Source organism: Eucalyptus grandis, chromosome 11 (genome assembly GCF_016545825.1).
Source record: "Eucalyptus grandis isolate ANBG69807.140 chromosome 11, ASM1654582v1, whole genome shotgun sequence".
NCBI lineage: Eukaryota > Viridiplantae > Streptophyta > Magnoliopsida > Myrtales > Myrtaceae > Eucalyptus > Eucalyptus grandis.
This window is the reverse complement of record NC_052622.1, coordinates 31,363,405-31,381,426: the sequence shown is the minus strand read 5'-3', so window position 1 is coordinate 31,381,426 and position 18,022 is coordinate 31,363,405. Positions and strand designations below refer to the sequence as shown.

Here is an 18,022-nt window from a genome sequence, read left to right as displayed (position 1 = left end):
GCAATGTTTTCATAATTTTCAGTATATGGTTAATGGCACTCTTCATCCGGTTCTTTGAAGCTCAAGTAGATGCTCCTTGTAAGTCTCACGTCTTCTGGCTCAATGGAGCTTCCTCTTCCCACATAATTCCTTTTTTTTTTCTGTGAAATTTTTAGTTTGAAATCATTTTAAAAAAGATCACATTTTGAAAGGAGTGCAACTCATCTTGTGTGGGTCTTCCTCTGTTTGCGCTCACCAAGTCTTCACCCCTAAAACACTCGTGAAGGTATAAATGCATGAAATCCTTGTAGAGAACAAAATCAATACCAGCTTTATTTTTGATTTGCCCCAGTTTTCTTTCTTCCAATTAATTTGTCTTAATCATGTGGAGGGCGTTGATTATGAAGTCCTCGTTGATTATGAAGTCCTCTTCACTTTTTCACATTTAGATTGGACTGCGACTCATCTTGTGTGGGTCTTCCTCTGCTTTTGCTCACCAAGTCTTCAACCCCTAAAACACTCATGAAGGTATAAACACATGAAATCCTCATAAAGAACAAAATCAACCTTAGCTCTATCTTTGATTTGCCCCAGTTTTTTTTTTTCCAATCAATTTGTCTTAGTCATGTGGAGGGCATTGATCATGAAGTCCTCTAAACTTTTTCACATTTCGAAAGGAGTGCATCTCATTTTGTGTGGGGCTTCCTCTGCTTTTTCTCACCAAATCTGCAACCCCTAAAACCCTCATGAAGGTATGAATGCATGAAATCCTTGTAAAGAACAAAATCAATGTCAGCTTTACCTTTGATTTGCCCCAGTTTTCTTTTTTCCAATCAATTTTTCTTAATCATGCGGAGGGCATTGATCATGAAATCCTCTTAACTTTTTCACCTGCTTTTGAATCTCCCCCCTTCCTTTCTCCTTCAATGGTCTAATTATATTATTGTTAGTCCAAAGCTATGGAAATTTTATAATTTGATTGGACTCAATAATTAGAGTAATGATGATCAAGGATCCAATCGAAAGGAGTTACCATGCTATCATGTCCTCAATTATTATAAGTTTTCGTGTCCTTTTTTCTCTACTTTCGACCTATAGGTTCTTGACTTGCTTTTATGGTCTTCATGGGCTAGCTCTTCTCTATGAGTCATGGTTTCTCATCATGTTACATGTGACGTCCCCAAATAAAGTCTGGCCCCACTTGAAAAAACACATACGAATCATTTAATGATGAAAGAACTTTCTTATCATGTTACACGTGGGTCGAATTAAAATGCAGATCCTTCAACATTAGATCGAATGGTAAAAATCACAGTCACATTTATTGAATGACTAAGATTTATTGCATTCGAATTCGATGGTGAAGGATTTATCTTTCTTTTCTTTTGCCCCAATTTTCCTTATTCCAATGAATTTGTCTTAATCATGTGGAGGGCCTTGACCGTGAAGACCTTCACTTTTTCGTCTTCTTTTCAATTCTACCCTTCAAATGGTCTGATTATGTTATTGTTAGTGCAGAGCGATTCAAGTTCGCAATCTCAGATCCAATTGAAAGGAATCATCGTGCTCTAACGTCCTCTATGTTTGGAGCAATCATTTCCTTCCCCCCTTTTTCAATCGAATTAAAATGTAGATCCTTCAACATTAGATCGAATGGTAAAAATCACAATCACATTTATTGAATGACTAAGATTTATTGCATTCCAATTTGATGGTGAAGGAATTATCTTTCTTTTCTTTTGCCCCAATTTTTTTTATTCCAATGAATTTGTCTTAATCATGTGGAGGGCCCTGACCGTGAAAACCTTCACTTTTTCGTCTTCTTTTCAATTCTACCCTTCAAATGGTCTGATTATGTTATTGTTAGTGCAGAGCGATTAATTTCGCAATCTCAAATCCAATTGAAAGGAATCATCGTGCTCTAACGTCCTCCATGTTTGGAGCAATCGTTTCCTTCCCCCCCCTTTTTTTTTTTTCAATCGGTAAGTTGTTTCTGTTTTAGTCTTTATGGACTTAATTCCTCGAGTCATGGACTGTCTCCGTGCTACACGTGATGGACCAGAATAAAATCATGTCCCATTGGAAAATTTAAAATAGGTATGCTTTTATGATGAGGGACTTCAGTCAAAATTTAGGCCTAAAATCTAATTTGAGTCTACATCGCTTTTACTGCTATAATCCATCGAAAAAATTCTTAGCTCATAATCATACGTGTTTTATTGTAATGTCTATATAAAATACTGTAATCCATAAAGATTTAAAATTTTCAAGGTAATCCAGTCACTATCTCGTACTTTTTCTCTTAAATATTCCATGCAAAAGCGGAGATTAGGATTTTGATAGACATGAATTGGTAATAAAAAATTATAAATATACAAATAATGATATGCGAATTCACTTGCAATGTTTTCAAAATTTTCAGTATATGGTTAATGGCACTCTTCTTCCGGTTCTTTGAAGCTCAACTAGATGCTCCTTGCAAGTCTCATGTCTTCCGGCTCAATGGAGCTTCCTCTTCCCACATAATTCCTTTTTTTCTGTGAAATTTTTAGTTTGAAATCATTTTAAAAGAGATCACATTTCGAAATGAGTACAACTCATCTTGTGCGAGTCTTCCTCTGTTTTTGCTCACCAAGTCTTCACCCCTAAAACACTCGTGAAGGTATAAACACATGAAAATCCTCATAGAGAACAAAATCAACATTAGCTTTATCTTTGATTTGCCTCAATTTTCTTTCTCCTGATTAATTTGTCTTAATCATATGGAGGGCGTTGATTATGAAGTCCTCTTCACTTTTTCACATTTAGAAAGGAGTGAGACTCATCTTGTGTGGGTCTTCCTTTGCTTTTGCTCACCAAGTCTTCAACCCCTAAAACACTCATGAAGGTATGAACACATGAAATCCTCATAAAGAACAAAATCAACCTTAGCTTTATCTTTGATTTGCCCTAGTTTTCTTTTTTCCATTCAATTTGTCTTAATCATGTAGAGGGCATTGATCATGAAGTCCTCTTAACTTTTTCACATTTCGAAAGGAGAGCATCTCATTTTGTGTGGGGCTTCCTCTGCTTTTACTCACCAAGTCTATAACCCCTAAAACCCTCATGAAGATATGAATGCATGAAATCCTTGTAAAGAACAAAATCAACGTCCGCTTTACCTTTGATTTGCCCTAGTTTTCTTTTTTCCAATCAATTTGTCTTAATCATGCAGAGGGTATTGATTGTGAAATCCTCTTAACTTTTTCACCTGCGTTTAAATCTCCTCCCCCCCTCCCTCCTTTCTCCTTAAATGGTCTAACTATATTATTGTTAGTCCAAAGCTATGGAAATTTTATAATTTGATTGGACTCAATAATTAGAGTAATGACGATCAAGGATCCAATCGAAAGGAGTTACAATGCTATCATGTCCTCAATTATTATAAGTTTTCGTGTCCTTTTTTCTCTACTTTCGACCTATAGGTTCTTGACTTGCTTTTATGGTCTTCATGGGCTAGCTCTTCTCTGTGAGTCATGGTTTCTCATCATGTTACATGTGACGGGCCCCAAATAAAGTCCAGCCCCACTCGGAAAAACACATACGAATCATTTAATGATGAAAGAATTTTCTTATCATGTTACACATGATGGGTCGAATTAAAATGCAGATCCTTCAACATTAGATCGAATGGTAAAAATCACAGTCACATTTATTGAATGACTAAGATTTATTGCATTTGAATTCGATGGTGAATGATTTATCTTTCTTTTCTTTTGCCCCAATTTTCTTTATTCTAATGAATTTGTCTTATTCATGTGGAGGGTCTTGACCTTGAAGACCTTCACTTTTTCGTCTTCTTTTCAATTCTACCCTTCAAATGGTCTGATTATGTTATTGTTAATGCATAGCGATTCGATTTCGCAATCTTGGATCCAATTGAAAGGAATCATCGTGCTCTAACGTCCTCCATGTATGGAGCAATCGTTTCCTTTTTTCCATCTTTTTTTTTCAACCGGTAAGTTGTTTCTTTTTTTAGTCTTTATGGACTTAATTCCTCGAGTCATGGACTGTCCCCGTGCTACACGTGATGGACCAGAATAAAATCATGTCCCATTGGAAAATTTAAAATAGGTATGCTTTTATGATGAGGGACTTCAGTCAAAATTTAGGCCTAAAATCAAATTTGAGTCTACATAGCCTTTACTGCTATAATCCATTGAAAAAAAATTCTTAGCTCATAATCATACATGTTTTATTGTAATGTCTATATAAATATTGTAATCCGTAAAGATTTAAAAATTTCAAGGTAATCCGGTCACTATCTCACACTTTTTCTCTTAAAATATTTCATGCAAAAGTAGAGATTAGGATTTCGAGAGACATGAATTGGTAATAAAAAATTATAAATATATAAATAATGATATTGCGAATTCACATGCAATGTTTTCAAAATTTTCAGTATATGGTTAATGGCACTCTTCTTCCGATTCTTTGAAGCTCAAGTGGATGCTCCTTGCAAGTCTCATGTCTTCTGGCTCAATGGAGCTTCCTCTTCCGACATAATTCCCCTCTTTTTTTTTTCTTTTTTTTCTGTGAAATTTTTAGTTTGAAATCATTTTAAAAGAGATGACATTTTGAAAGGAGCGCAACTCATCTTGTTTGGGTCTTCCTCTGTTTTTGCTCACCAAGTCTTCACCCCTAAAACACTCGTGAAGGTATAAACGCATGAAATCCTCGTAGAGAACAAAATCAATATCAACTTTATCTTTGATTTGCCCCAGTTTTCTTTCTTCCAATTAATTTGTCTTAATCATGTGGAGGGCGTTGATTATGAAGTCCTCTTCACTTTTTCACATTTAGAAAGGACTGGGACTCATCTTGTGTGGTTCTTCCCCTGCTTTTGCTCATCAAGTCTTCAACCCCTAAAACACTCATGAAGGTATGAACACATGAAATCCTCATAAAGAACAAAATCAACCTTAGCTTTATCTTTGATTTGCCCCAGTTTTCTTTTTTCCAATCAATTTGTCTTAATCATCTGGAGGGCATTGATCATGAAGTCCTCTTAACTTTTTCACATTTCGAAAAGAGTGTATCTCATTTTGTGTGGGGCTTCCTCTACTTTTGCTCACCAAGTCTATAACCCCTAAAACCCTCATGAAGGTATGAATGCATGAAATCCTTGTAAAGAACAAAATCAACGTCCGCTTTACCTTTGATTTGCCCTAGTTTTCTTTTTTCCAATCAATTTGTCTTAATCATGTGGAGGGTATTAATCGTGAAATCCTCTTAACTTTTTCACTTGCGTTTGAATCCCCCCTCCCTCCTTTCTCCTTAAATGGTCTAACTATATTATTGTTAGCCCAAAGCTATGGAAATTTTATAATTTGATTGGACTCAATAATTAGAGTAATGATGATCAAGGATCCAATCGAAAGGAGTTACCATGCTATCATGTCCTCAATTATTATAAGTTTTCGTGTCCTTTTTTCTCTACTTTCGACCTATAGGTTCTTGACTTGCTTTTATAGTCTTCATGGGCTAGCTCTTCTCTGTAAGTCATGGTTTCTCATCATGTTACATGTGACGGGCCCCAAATAAAGTCCGTCCCCACTTGAAAAAACACATACAAATCATTTAATGATGAAAGAACTTTCTTATCATGTTACACATGATGGGTCGAATTAAAATGCAGATCCTTCAACATGAGATCGAATGGTAAAAATCACAATCACATTTATTGAATGACTAAAATTTATTGCATTCCAATTCGATGGTAAAGGATTTATCTTTCTTTTCTTTTGCCCCCAGTTTTCTTTTTTCCAATCAATTAGTCTTAATCATGTGGAGGGCCTTGACCATGAAGACCTTCACTTTTTCACTTTCTTTTCTATTCTACCCTTCAAATGGTCTAATTATGTTATTGTTAGTGGCAGAGCAATTCAATTTCGCAATCTTGGATCTAATTGAAAGGAATCATCGTGCTCTAACGTCCTCCATTTTTGAAGCAATCGTTTCCTTTTTTCCCTTTTTTTTTTTTCAACCGGTAAGTTGTTTCTTTTTTAGTCTTTATGGACTTAATTCCTCGAGTCATGGACTGTCTCCGTGCTACACGTGATGGACCAGAATAAAATCATGTCCCATTGAAAAAATTAAAATAGGTACGCTTTTATGATGAGGGACTTCAGTCAAAGTTTAGGTCTAAAATCCAATTTGAGTCTACATCGCCTTTACTGCTATAATCCATTGAAAAAAAATTCTTAGCTCATAATCATACGTGTTTTATTGTAATGTCTATATAAAATACTGTAATCCATAAAGATTCAAAATTTTCAAGGTAATCCGGTCACTATCTCACACTTTTTCTCTTAAAATACTCCATGCAAAAGCATAGATTAGGATTTCGAGAGACATGAAATGGTAATAAAAATTATAAATAGAAAGTTGAAAATTTTCTTTCTTTTATCAAGTGCATTGAAGGGGGCCACCACATTATGGGGATTAGGGTTTAATTTGGCAATTTTGAAAGTTGAATTTAGACCATTTCGGACAAAAATTAAGAAAGCGCGGGACTCTTGATTTTGCCTCATGGGGAACAAATGCCATGATTAATAAAAAAATGGAACTTTGACATCAATTTCTTCTCTATTATATTCACAAGAAATTACACAAATAATTCCTGAACTTTGGTCAAATATGGAATGTCTTCTCTCAGCTTTTAATTTATTCAATGTTGTCCATAAATTTTAGCCCAATATGTAATGTGGAGTTTAATCTAGTCCTTGAACTTTACAAAGATATCCAATGTTATCATTCCATTAACTTAAGTTCATGGATAATATTGAACATTCTCATATAGTTCAAGGACTAGATTATGTATTTACCAAAATTTCAAGGATTACATTAAACAGGTTAAAAGTTCAAGGATGTTGTTGTACATTAGACTAAAATTCAAGGACTATAGTGAATAAATTAAAAGCTAAGTGATGATATTATATATTGGGCCAAACTTCATAAACTATTTGTGTCATTTTCCCTTATCAAAAAACATTTACAACTCTGTTGATTATCTTTATAAACTAAATTAATGAATAGATAATGTTTCATTAGCACTTGCATATCCAAAATTTACTCAGCACCAACACAATCACTTAACCATCCCCTTGGATGTCAATCTACGTACAATTGTAATGCCCATACGAGGATCATGTAGTTTAATTAAAACCACGAATAGATATTTACTTTTTGTTCTTTACTTCCTCAAAATATTTTGATAGACGTACTTTTACCTTTTTTTAGTCCGAAACATTCAAAATTTTCTCACAATATACAAATACTGAATACATAAATTCACAAACAAATTTATCATATGTTTTTTTGAAATCTAAATGATTTTTAAAAATTTAGCCGAAAAGTAAGAAATTGCTTTTTTTACTTTTAAAAAGCTTAACTAAACAGCCTCTTAACTTAGATGCTTAAAAGATGCCATAAAACATTGTTTGAAGCTTTCTAATATCTAGTATAACATTCATTTTTCCATCCGACCTTCATACAACCAAAATGCTTTTAGCACGTTAGACACGTCACAAACAAATAAACAAGATCTTTTCCCGACTTCACATTTGTCAATGTGAGGAATAGAGAAATAATTTGGTTCTCAAATTTATAGTATTTTCAGCATGTGAGCTCGAGCTTCAATTGAATTTGCTTTCTTATTGAGTTCAATCGACATTGGTTTTGGACAAACGAGTCCAACTGTACTAAAAAATTAAAAGGAATGACAATCGTGAATCCAATGGTAATGGGTCTTTGTACTGCAAATAATGTCCTCAAATCTTAGTGCTATCGTTTCCTATTTTCTTTTTGGCCGACCAGTGCTTGACTTACTCCTTTTGTTAGGCATCGCAACAACACACTTTGCTGGGAAATTGAGTGCAATTAAAAGAAGATAGCACGGAAGGGATTACCTTGGGAGCAGCCATATATTAATCTGGAGTGATAACTGATAGCGTGAGCACTGGGAGGCTTGGTCACTGAGGCATTGGTTGCCTCAGAACCCTTGACAACACGTTTCTGATTTATTTTGACAAGTAAATGAGTTCCATTACGATAAACTAGTATAAATTAGCTTCCTGGAACACCCTGCTCAACTGAGGAAAAATAGTTGTATTAAAGGCATCAGCATAAGCTTCATTTGACTATGCTTCCTTGTTTAGGAATCGTCGTGGTGACTTGATCCTTTCTTTCAACTACCTAACATGCGGGGGTTTCTATTGTTTTGGATGATAAAGTTATTATGGGATTTTAAATCAGCCGAGGCTTGATCTTTTCCAAGGAAATACTTAATGCCGTGCATGGGATTTGCGTTCTGATGTGGGTTTGCGACATAGTTAAAAAGTGTAAGAGAAATCGAGAGGAGAACTCCTGTCACCGTCAGTAGTAGCCACTAGCCACCGGCATGCATCTCTTGTAAATGTACTATTCTTGTTCATGTCTTTTTCCCCCCTTAGTTTGCAGACAAACTGCAGGATGGGTTGAATCTTGTCAAAATAGGGGAATTAGTTAGTACTGAGGCTGACGTAGCTAACTCGCGATTGATGTAGAAGATGGAAGGGCCAGAATGAACGGGATTTGTTTGTCCTTGTTGAGATCTTTCGAATACTTGCTCATAATTTCATCAACAGTTCTTAATTATGCATAACATTAGCCTGCATGGCGAAACATAGTACCTCGGTTAAAACACTGCTTGTATCACTTCTTCAGAATTATACGAAAAGTCATACATGAACCTAACTGCATTTCGCTCAAGAAGCACGGAGGAATCTTCAGTTAAAAATTCGCTTCAACTTCTCATTATTACAAACACTAAAAAATTTTCTTTCGATTGCTTTGAAACATTCACTCACACTCATCAGTGCATAGAAGCATACAGTGCAGGGGGTGTATAAGCCACCAGAGCCAACGAGTCGAGCACGACCAGCGCTGAAGAGAGAGAGAGAGAGAGAGAGGCATGAGCAAGTCCAGGCTAGCAAGCCTCGGTCCGACAGTTCGATCAAGGCAGGTGAATAGGGGACACGGGCTTACCTTGTGGGTGTGGCGTCGCCGGCTGCAGTCACTTAGCCAGTCAGGAAGAGTGGGCTTCACTAGGCGTCGCCGAGCCAACGTTCCTCTCCCTTAGATTCCTCTCTACCTCAGGCTCACTCTCGGATCTCCCTTCCTCTCATACAAGGCTCGCTCTCTCTCGGTTGCTTCCTCTTTCTCCGATCTCTCTCTCGGCCGAGAAGCAGAATACCAAGTTGCCCCTACGTCTAAAACTAAGGCCTAGAATCTGTTTAAGCCCACACCAACCCAAGCTCTCACAGTCAACCAAAAACCCATTGCTCACAACTCACGGCCACTTCAATGCCGACTTCTCCTCTCATGAATATGCACACGCTCTTTTCCCAGTAAAAGGAGAACACTCATGGATCGACAAACTGACACATTCGATCTTTAGACATAAAAATGTATAACCGCAAACTCAAATCTCAGGTAAACAAACGCCAACTGAATGATCTGAAGTTGAAAGTTATAATATTTCTAAAAATATTAGATGTTTTGATTCAAAAGACCCTCATCGAACAAGGACGCAGCTCTGTTTAGACATTATCACGAACGCATGGCAGTCGGCTAGAACGCTCAGCACAAAGAGAGGTCTACACAGGTTTGGTTCAAGCATTTCGTCCAGCATGTGGTGGGCAAGATGTGAGGAGAACGACGCTGGCCACTTCTTAGGACTCGAACCCGGACCTAGACCCGAGCAAACACATGGAAATGCTCGACATCAAACAAATCAACCCAGTTGCACACAAAAAAACTCAAGAATCAGAGACAACTCGCTCGGCTATTCTATCGCCAAAACAGGGCAGTGCTAAGAGGGTTCGTGGGGGATGAGTTTCAGTCACAAAGACCCCTACTCGGCTCGAAGATGGCGGCACGAGGGCCAGTTCGAGACAAATCGAACTTCAGTCGGCCGCTTCGCGATGTCTCCGAGCCGAGATCCCCGGGAACGGCGGGTTTGAACTGAAAAGAAACTCACCGGAAATGCCGAGGTTTGGGAACGAGAAGTCTTCCGCTCGAGGGCGTCGGCTAGAGGTCGGCGACTGGCGTCGAGGATGGGCGAGCGATGCTCAACCCAGGCAGCTTCAAGCTCTCTCCCTCTTCATATCACTCTCAATCCGTCTCTCTCCCTCTCTGAAAAAAAAAAATCCCTTTGGCCGACTCTCCCTCTCTCGCTTTTAAGCACCGGCGCGCATGGCCTCTGACGTCCCGGCTGTCCCTGGCCCGCCTGGCCCCGACCACCAACTCCCAGTCGACGTCCTCTCTGCATCTTCTGGTCTCCTTTCCCGTGCCGTCCTCTCTGTCTCCTCCCTCACTCCAGCCAACGTTCAGGACAAAAGGAAAGGAGCCAGAGAGAAAAGGAGAAGGCCGGGCTTGGCGGGAAAGAAAGAAAAAATGGGCTTGGCCTAAACGAGAAAGAGGAAGAAGGAGGAAAGAAAGAAGGCCGGGCCAGCCTGCCCCCTGGCCCGGTTTCGCTTTTTCTTTTAAAAATAAATAATTTTTTATTTTTAAAAAAGATTATAATGATAATAATAATTTTTTAGAAATTTTACTACTAGTGTTGCAAACATTCCTAAGTGTCTATATGCAATGCAATTTTAATGGATATTATTTTTATTTAGTGGTTAAAAATTAGGATTAATACCCTGAAAAACCCCAAACTAGTATACTTGTAACAAATTTACCCCAAATTATTTTTTTGACCGTGAAAAACCCCAAACTGGTACACTTGTGACAAATTTCCCTCGACTGACCATAAAAAACCATAAACTTGTACATTTATGACAAATTTATCACAAACTAATTTATTCGACTGCAAAAAACCTTAAACTGGTAAATTTGTGACAAATATACCCTATGCTAAATTGGATTAATACCACAAAAAATCATAAAAATTGTAAATTGTGACAAACTGAGTGTAAAATCCTAAATTGGTATATTGGTTAACTGTCACGTGTCATTTAACTTAATAATTTGATAATAAAAATTAACGAAAACTAACATAGGGTAAATTTGTCACAAGTGTACCAGTTTGGGGTAAATTTGTCAAAGGTATACCAGTTTGGAGTTTTTGGTGGTCAAAAAAATAGTTTTGGGTAAATTTGTCACAAGTGTACCAGTTTGGAGTTTTTCAGGGTATTAACCCTAAAAATTAATCCCTAATTTTGCATGTAATAAAGCTCCTAATAAAATTGTCAAATTTATGTGTCAACAATACTTAACACATTTCTTAGATGGCTCGCCAACTCCATAAAACTTTTTTGAATTTATGGAAGATGTTCAACATCATTGACCTCCCCAATGGTGAGAAGAAGGTCATTTGCACGGTATGTGCTATGAAATTATCTTTGGAACCTAATGATAGGACGGGCCATGTGAAAAGCCATCAAGATAAATATCTGGCTGAAATGGTCAACCTGAGTTCTACCACCTCTCTTGAAATGGGTCATTGAGATTTTTTTTTTTTTGGTTGTCTGTACTAAATGTTATAAAAGTGTATTTGTTTGTATTCTAATGATGAAATAAATGTGTTTTTATCGGTCTGCTTAGTATGGTGTTTTTAATTATTAGGCTGTAATTTTGTTTATGAGATTGTATTTATCTAAGTCTGATTCTTATGTACTTGGACTTCAATGGGCGCAAATTGTATGGTGTTATTTGATTTTATAATGAGATGTATTGGTTTAAGTTTTCTTTTGTACTACATCATGTATTTCGTTTTTGTACTTGCTAGTTGTCATAATAATTTCCTCAGTATATATAACACCCTGGCAAAAATAATTTCGTTATCAAGATGGTAACTTTAAAGGCTGATGCAGCAAGATTTATCGGTCCGGTCCTTTCTATTTATTGATATATCGGTTATAAGCACATTGCGCTAATTATGAAGAAAAAGAGATCAAATCCCCCTAGCAAGAGCCAGTAGTCAGCAATGAGCAATGATATTCAGGGGGATTAATTTTGCTGAGCTATTATGCGAAAGTACTGAAAAAACGTTAGCTATCCTCTTCTCATGTGAAGCGAACCTAATGATCTTGAAATCGTTAATCCCCAAAGTAATTGCAGAAACATAAATTTGTGGTGGGTTTGGACATGTAAAAAGGGCATTTTTAAATAAGTTCTTCAAATTATTTGGCCAAAAAAGAATTTCTTTAAATTAATTAACGTTTTTCGAAAACGTACGAAAGGGGAAGAAAAATAACTTTTTGTTCTCATCTTTATTGCTCATCTTCAAAGTTTTAAAAGTAGCGACTTTAATAATGTCAAATAGCGGAAAAGGGTGAACGACAAATTGCACAATCAATCTGAAATCAATTGTTTATAGTTTTCCAATTTCAAATCAAAATGACGAGTGCAAAATTCACGTACTTTTCTCCATCAAACATTAGCTTTCTTATATTGATGTCCATGCCAAATTTCATATAAATTAATCATTGAAAGAATGAAAATAAACATATCAAAATATATTAGCCTCTCATTGGACCAACCAAAAGTTTTTACGACGATAGTGCACATCAATGAAAAGTAAGATGAATGACCAAATTGGAAGTTCAATTATGACACTATATATCAAAAAATTGCACAGGCTACTTGTATTATTATCTCTTCTAGCAATAAAAACTACATGTTGTTACATCTTGATTGGAAGAAGGAAAAGATGTCAATTTATGCATTTTGCAGATTCACTTGCTGATAGCTTTGCAAAAAGTTGGAAATAATCATGAAACTAGATCTCCCCGAAAGCCGTCCCCAATTATTTTTGGTGCCACGATTCCAAACTTAAACATTGCACTATTCATGCAACGTTGAAGCTAGCTCTGCAGTGAACATCGTAAATCACACAATTAGGATTAGTGAGAGCTAAGCAAGTATTTAAAAGCCGATCATCATCATGATTAAAGATCCAACGCAATAGCACATGAAAAAGTAACTTCAAAACTTACCAAATCCTATGAATGCTCAAAATTTCCTGACATTGAGATCGCGAAGTTGCTCTAAGGTGATAGTAGAGAGTGGCGTTTCTAGGGGTACTTGAACGTGAAGCTCATGCGAGACTTGTCCCATAGTCGGTCGAAGCTGTGGATCCGCTTGCAAGCACATGAATGCTAGCTTGGCGATTGAGACTACGTCTTGCGCATCTCGAAGACAAAGTCTAGAAGGCGAGAGACGTTGATCCAACACATCCTTCAACAATATCGGCGGCGATTCAGTTTGGGTGGATGATGAACATTCCCCAAAGATATGATCTCCTGGATGCTTTCCCATGATTGTCTCTAAGGCGACGACTCCAAAGCTATATACATCACACTTTTCAGTAGGAATCAAAGAGTAAGCCAGCTCTGCAAGTGGGAATTCACAATTTTTTTTTATAACCTTGATCATATGTTGTTTTCAAATTGACAACATTGCTTCCCATGAGGTAACAGTTACAAGTACAAATTTCTACTTAATCTATGCTTTCAACACTGATTTGAGCATGGGAATTTACGCTTCAGGGGTGTTCAAAGGATTTTGTTTGATGCTCGCGTCATTTAGGTAACACAAATTTCGTATCCTTGAGATGGATAGACTATAATTTTTACCTCTTTTGCCAATTCTTCCTTATTAGGAAAGTAGAAGGCTTTCTGATCAATATTAAACTCGAATGCTCTAAATGCATAAAAAAATTTCCATAAGAAGATTAAATAACAAAAGAAGAAGGGATGTTTGACACTTAATGCCAGCGAAATTGAAAAAAATTATGAAGTACCTGGAGCAATATACCCTATGGTGCCAGCAACAATAGTCCAGTTTGATGAATTCGGCCACAATAGTCTTGCAGTGCCAAAATCGGAAACACGAGCCTCATAATTGCGATCCAATAGAACGTTGTTACTGGTCAAGTCTCGATGAATCAATGAAGGCGAACATTCGTGATGCATATAGGCCAAAGCATCCGCAACTCCTCCGACCACCTTTACCCTCTTGTCCCAATGAAATTCTATTGCTCTTTCATTATCGTTCAAAATTGTTCTCAAGCTTCCTCTTTCCATGTACTCATACACCAAAAAATAGTGTTGGACATGAGAGCAGAACCCATAAAATTTCACAATATTACGATGGCGTACATTTCTTAAGGCTTGAATTTCCCTTTTGAATGGTATCAAATCAACAATCTCACTATCGTCTTGGGATGATAAGGTTTGCTTTATAGCAAACGTTTGACCCTCTGATATATGAGCTTTATAAACAATTCCATATGCTCCTTCACCCACATAGTACTTCGAGTCAAATCCTTCTGTAGCCTCAAAGATTCGATCATAGAAAACTTTGCCATCATAATTCAAAATATGCATGAAATCCAAATCATTTGCCCGTTCATTGTTCTCTCTCTTGATAATCCTTCTTTGATGATGATTGATGATTATAAGAGCAATTAAGGTGCAAGAGAGAAGGATAATTCCCAACAACGAGAGAAAGAGGATAATCGCAATTTTAACTTGAACATGTGGATTGCGTTTCTTGCTCTTAACAGAATTGCATTTCGGTATACCAATAACATTTCCACAGAGCCCTTTGTTATGCTGCATTGCCTCAAATGGAGCCTCATTGAAAGCTTTGACATTTGGGAGAGGACCTTCCAAGTTATTGTAGGATAAATCAATGGAAGTTAAGGCTGACATATCACCAAAAGTATGTGGAATATAACCAAAAAGGTTGTTGTGGGAGATATTTAGAATTTGCAGCATTCTCAACTGTCCAAGTACTCCCGGTATGTTTCCAGTCAACAAATTATGACTTATATCAAGAACCTCAAGGAACTGTGCGTTGCCTATCCCTGGAGGAATGCTTGTCCGAAATTTTTTTCTACTCAGGTTCAAGGTCAACAAGCTTTTGCATGAGCCTAGCTGCATCAGTATCAATCCACTCAAATTGTTTGATGCTAAGTTTAGATGTGCCAAATGATATAAAAGTCCAATCTCAGTCGGGACATTTCCTGTAATGGTGTTGCTGCTTAGATCAAGTTCGAACAACATCGATAGACTTCCCAATTCCCTTGGAATCTCCCCACTTAAAAAATTTGAAGAAAGTTTTAGTGCCCCTAACTGAGTGATCCTTCCAAATATTGCAGGTATGTCACCAGAAATCTTGTTGTTTGATATCCTTAAACTCATCAAATTAGGACAACGCTCCCATCTCCATGAAAGTTCGCCATTCAAATGATTGTGGCTTAAGTCCACATAATTTAGATGTGGACATATTTCGAAAGCTTCTGTTATGTTTCCTGTAAGTTGGTTTTCTTCTAACCTCAATCTGATTAATGTGCTACAGTTCTTTAAGCTTGTTGGGATGGAACCCGTGAAATGATTTTTGAAGGCACTGAAATTTTGCAATGATCTCCCAAGGCACACATCTTTTGGTAGCTCCCCCTCTAGTTTATTAGTATCCATTAACAACATAGTCAAGTGCGTTAACCTATTAAATTCAGAAGGCAAGGACCCAGAGAACATGTTCTCCCTAACGCTAAACATAGTTAAATTGGCCAAGCTTCCAACTGACGTGGGGATTGAACCGGTGAGATTGTTGGATGATAAGTAAAGTTCATTGAGAGAAATAAGCCTCCCGAATTCTGAAGGAATGGATCCTGACAATCTATTTTCCCATAAGGAAAGAACCGTCAAGCTCGTCAAGTTGCATATTTCTTGTGGAATGGAACCAGAAATGACATTCTGTGAAATGTCAAATATGCTTAAATTTGACAAGTTTTTGATGGAATGAGGAATTGAGCCGGTGAGATTGTTGGATGCCAGGTAAAGTGTATGGAGAGAAGTGAGTCTTGCGATTTCTAAAGGAATAATTCCTGACAATCTATTTTCCCATAAGGAAAGAACCGTCAAGCTCCTCAAGTTGCATATTTCTTGTGGAATGGAACCAGAAATGACATTATGTGAAATGTCAAATATGCTTAAATTTGACAAGTTTTTGATGGAATGAGGAATTGAGCCGGTGAGATTGTTGGATGCCAGGTAAAGTGTATGGAGAGAAGTGAGTCTTGCGATTTCTAAAGGAATGGATCCTGACAATCTATTTTCCCATAGGGAAAGAACCGTCAAGCTCCTCAAGTTGCATATTTCTTGTGGAATGGAACCAGAAATGACATTATGTGAAATGTCAAATATGCTTAAGTTGCCCACTTTTCCAAGAGAAGTAGGAATTGGACCGGCCAAATTATTTTGGAAGAGGTTAAGAATAGATAAATTTGATAAGTTTCCGATGGAATGAGGAATTGAGCCAGTGAGATTGTTGGATGACAGGTCAAGTTTATGGAGAGAAGTGAGTCTCGCGATTTCTAAAGGAATAGATCCTGACAATCTATTATCCCATAGGAAAAGAACCGTCAAGCTTCTCAAGTTGCATATTTCTTGTGGAATGGAATTAGAAATGGCATTCTGTGAAATGTCAAATATGCTTAAATTTGACAAGTTTCCGATGGAGTGAGGAATTGAGCCGGTGAGATTGTTGGATGACAAGTCAAGTGTATGGAGAGAAGTGAGTCTCGTGATTTCTAAAGGAATGGATCTTGACAATTTATTTCCCCATAGGGAAAGAGCAGTCAATCTCCTCAAGTTGCATATTTCTTGTGGAATGGAACCAGATAAATTATTTTGCGAAATTCTTAGTTCGACTAAATTGCCTGATTTTCCAAGAGAGATAGGAATACGTCCACTCAAGTTGTTGGCACAAAGGTACAAATGATGAAGACTCTCCAACATACCTATTCTTGGAGGAATTTGCCCAGACAGTTCATTGAAGCGAAGATCAAGAGAGTTGAGTTTGGAAAGGTTACCAATACTTGAGGGGATGGAGCCATAGATCGAGTTGTTGGCGAGTTCAAAGCTAACCACACTGGTTAAGCATGAGAAGTCAAGGCCATCTAGAGTTCCTCTCAAACCAACATAGGAAAGATTTAGATGGATGATGGCTCCATAGTAGTTGCAAGTGACACCGATAAAGTGGCAAGGATTGTCGCCATGCCATGAAGAGAGGAGAGATTGGCTATGGTTGTCAAAAGTAGATTTCCAATTCAGGAGAGCCTCTACTTCATCCTTATTCCTGGTCATGTGGACAGTGGACAAAGAAGTGGAGGAAGCGGAAACGCTTGCCCCCCGAAGTGAAGTGGTGTTGACCAAGAAGAGCAAGGAGAAGAAGAAGAAGAAGAAGAAGAAGACATATAAATGAGACAGGATGGACAACAATAATGAAGAAACCATGATTTTGGGGAGTATGGACAGTTTTTGGGAGTTGGAAGATGGTTCAAGTCTACATAACGTTAGCAAGATGGATGACATATTTATAGATGGAATGTCATTCCTGAAGCTCCTCAGTTGAGGCCAATGCCTTAAAGTTGGACAACGTTTTCCCACGAATGGAGGCCTTTTGTGAACAATTTTTTCTTTTTTTTTCTTTTTTTTTTTGTGATTGACAATATATTGCAAAATAATATCTTTTGCTTTTCTGAACAGTTTAGCGTGTGCCATTGGGGTATAATAAGTAAATAGTACCGAACAATGGGACTCAAATCTCTAGTCATCCTAGAACAAGGGAAAAAAAAGGGACATCATCGTTGAGTCTGGACTTTGCCCTCTCTCTATCCTGCCTTGGCCTCTCCAAAGGCAGACTGTGCCCTAATCATCCCCCTAATTCTCTTGAAATTCCGATCCTCTCTGCCTCTCTCTCTCTATGTTCTCCATCAGCACCATGGTCTCTCCCTACAATCCTACCATCACCAACGCTCAAGATTCTCCGCCTAAATTTGGGGGAATAGGGTTTTAATTTAAGAAATTAGGAAATTGAGTTTAGACCGTTTCAGAAAGAGATTAAGAAAGCGTGGGACTCCTTGATTTTTGGCCTTGTGGTGCAAAAAAAAGTCATTTTCAGCAACTATGTTGATTCCCTTCATGGACAAACCAAATGAAAACAC

The 18,022-nt window shown here is 37.4% G+C and overlaps 1 protein-coding gene across 1 annotated transcript; it reads right to left on the bottom strand.

The window, feature by feature from the left end:
- Nucleotides 1-13,020: 13,020 nt before the first annotated feature.
- LOC120289881 (probable leucine-rich repeat receptor-like protein kinase At1g35710) lies at nucleotides 13,021-17,162 on the bottom strand. The gene is made up of 3 exons (XM_039305264.1): nucleotides 16,817-17,162; nucleotides 13,811-14,716; nucleotides 13,021-13,400 (listed from the first exon to the last, which is right to left on the bottom strand). Exons 1-3 carry the CDS (start codon nucleotides 17,160-17,162, stop codon nucleotides 13,021-13,023), a joined length of 1,632 nt encoding a protein of 543 aa, XP_039161198.1.
- Between the last annotated feature and the right edge of the window lie 860 nt (nucleotides 17,163-18,022).

What these genes read in the sequence shown, in the direction of transcription:
- LOC120289881 (XM_039305264.1), bottom strand. Translation starts at nt 17,162, where the DNA reads ATGACCAGGAATAAGGATGAAGTAGAGGCTCTCCTGAATTGGAAATCT. An exon ending in GCAAATTCCTCCAAGAATAG is followed by an intron (nt 14,717 to 16,816) that starts GTATGTTGGAGA and finishes GTGATATGTCAG; the next exon opens with CCTTAACTTCCATTGATTTA. An exon ending in CATAGGGTATATTGCTCCAG is followed by an intron (nt 13,401 to 13,810) that starts GTACTTCATAAT and finishes TCCCACTTGCAG; the next exon opens with AGCTGGCTTACTCTTTGATT.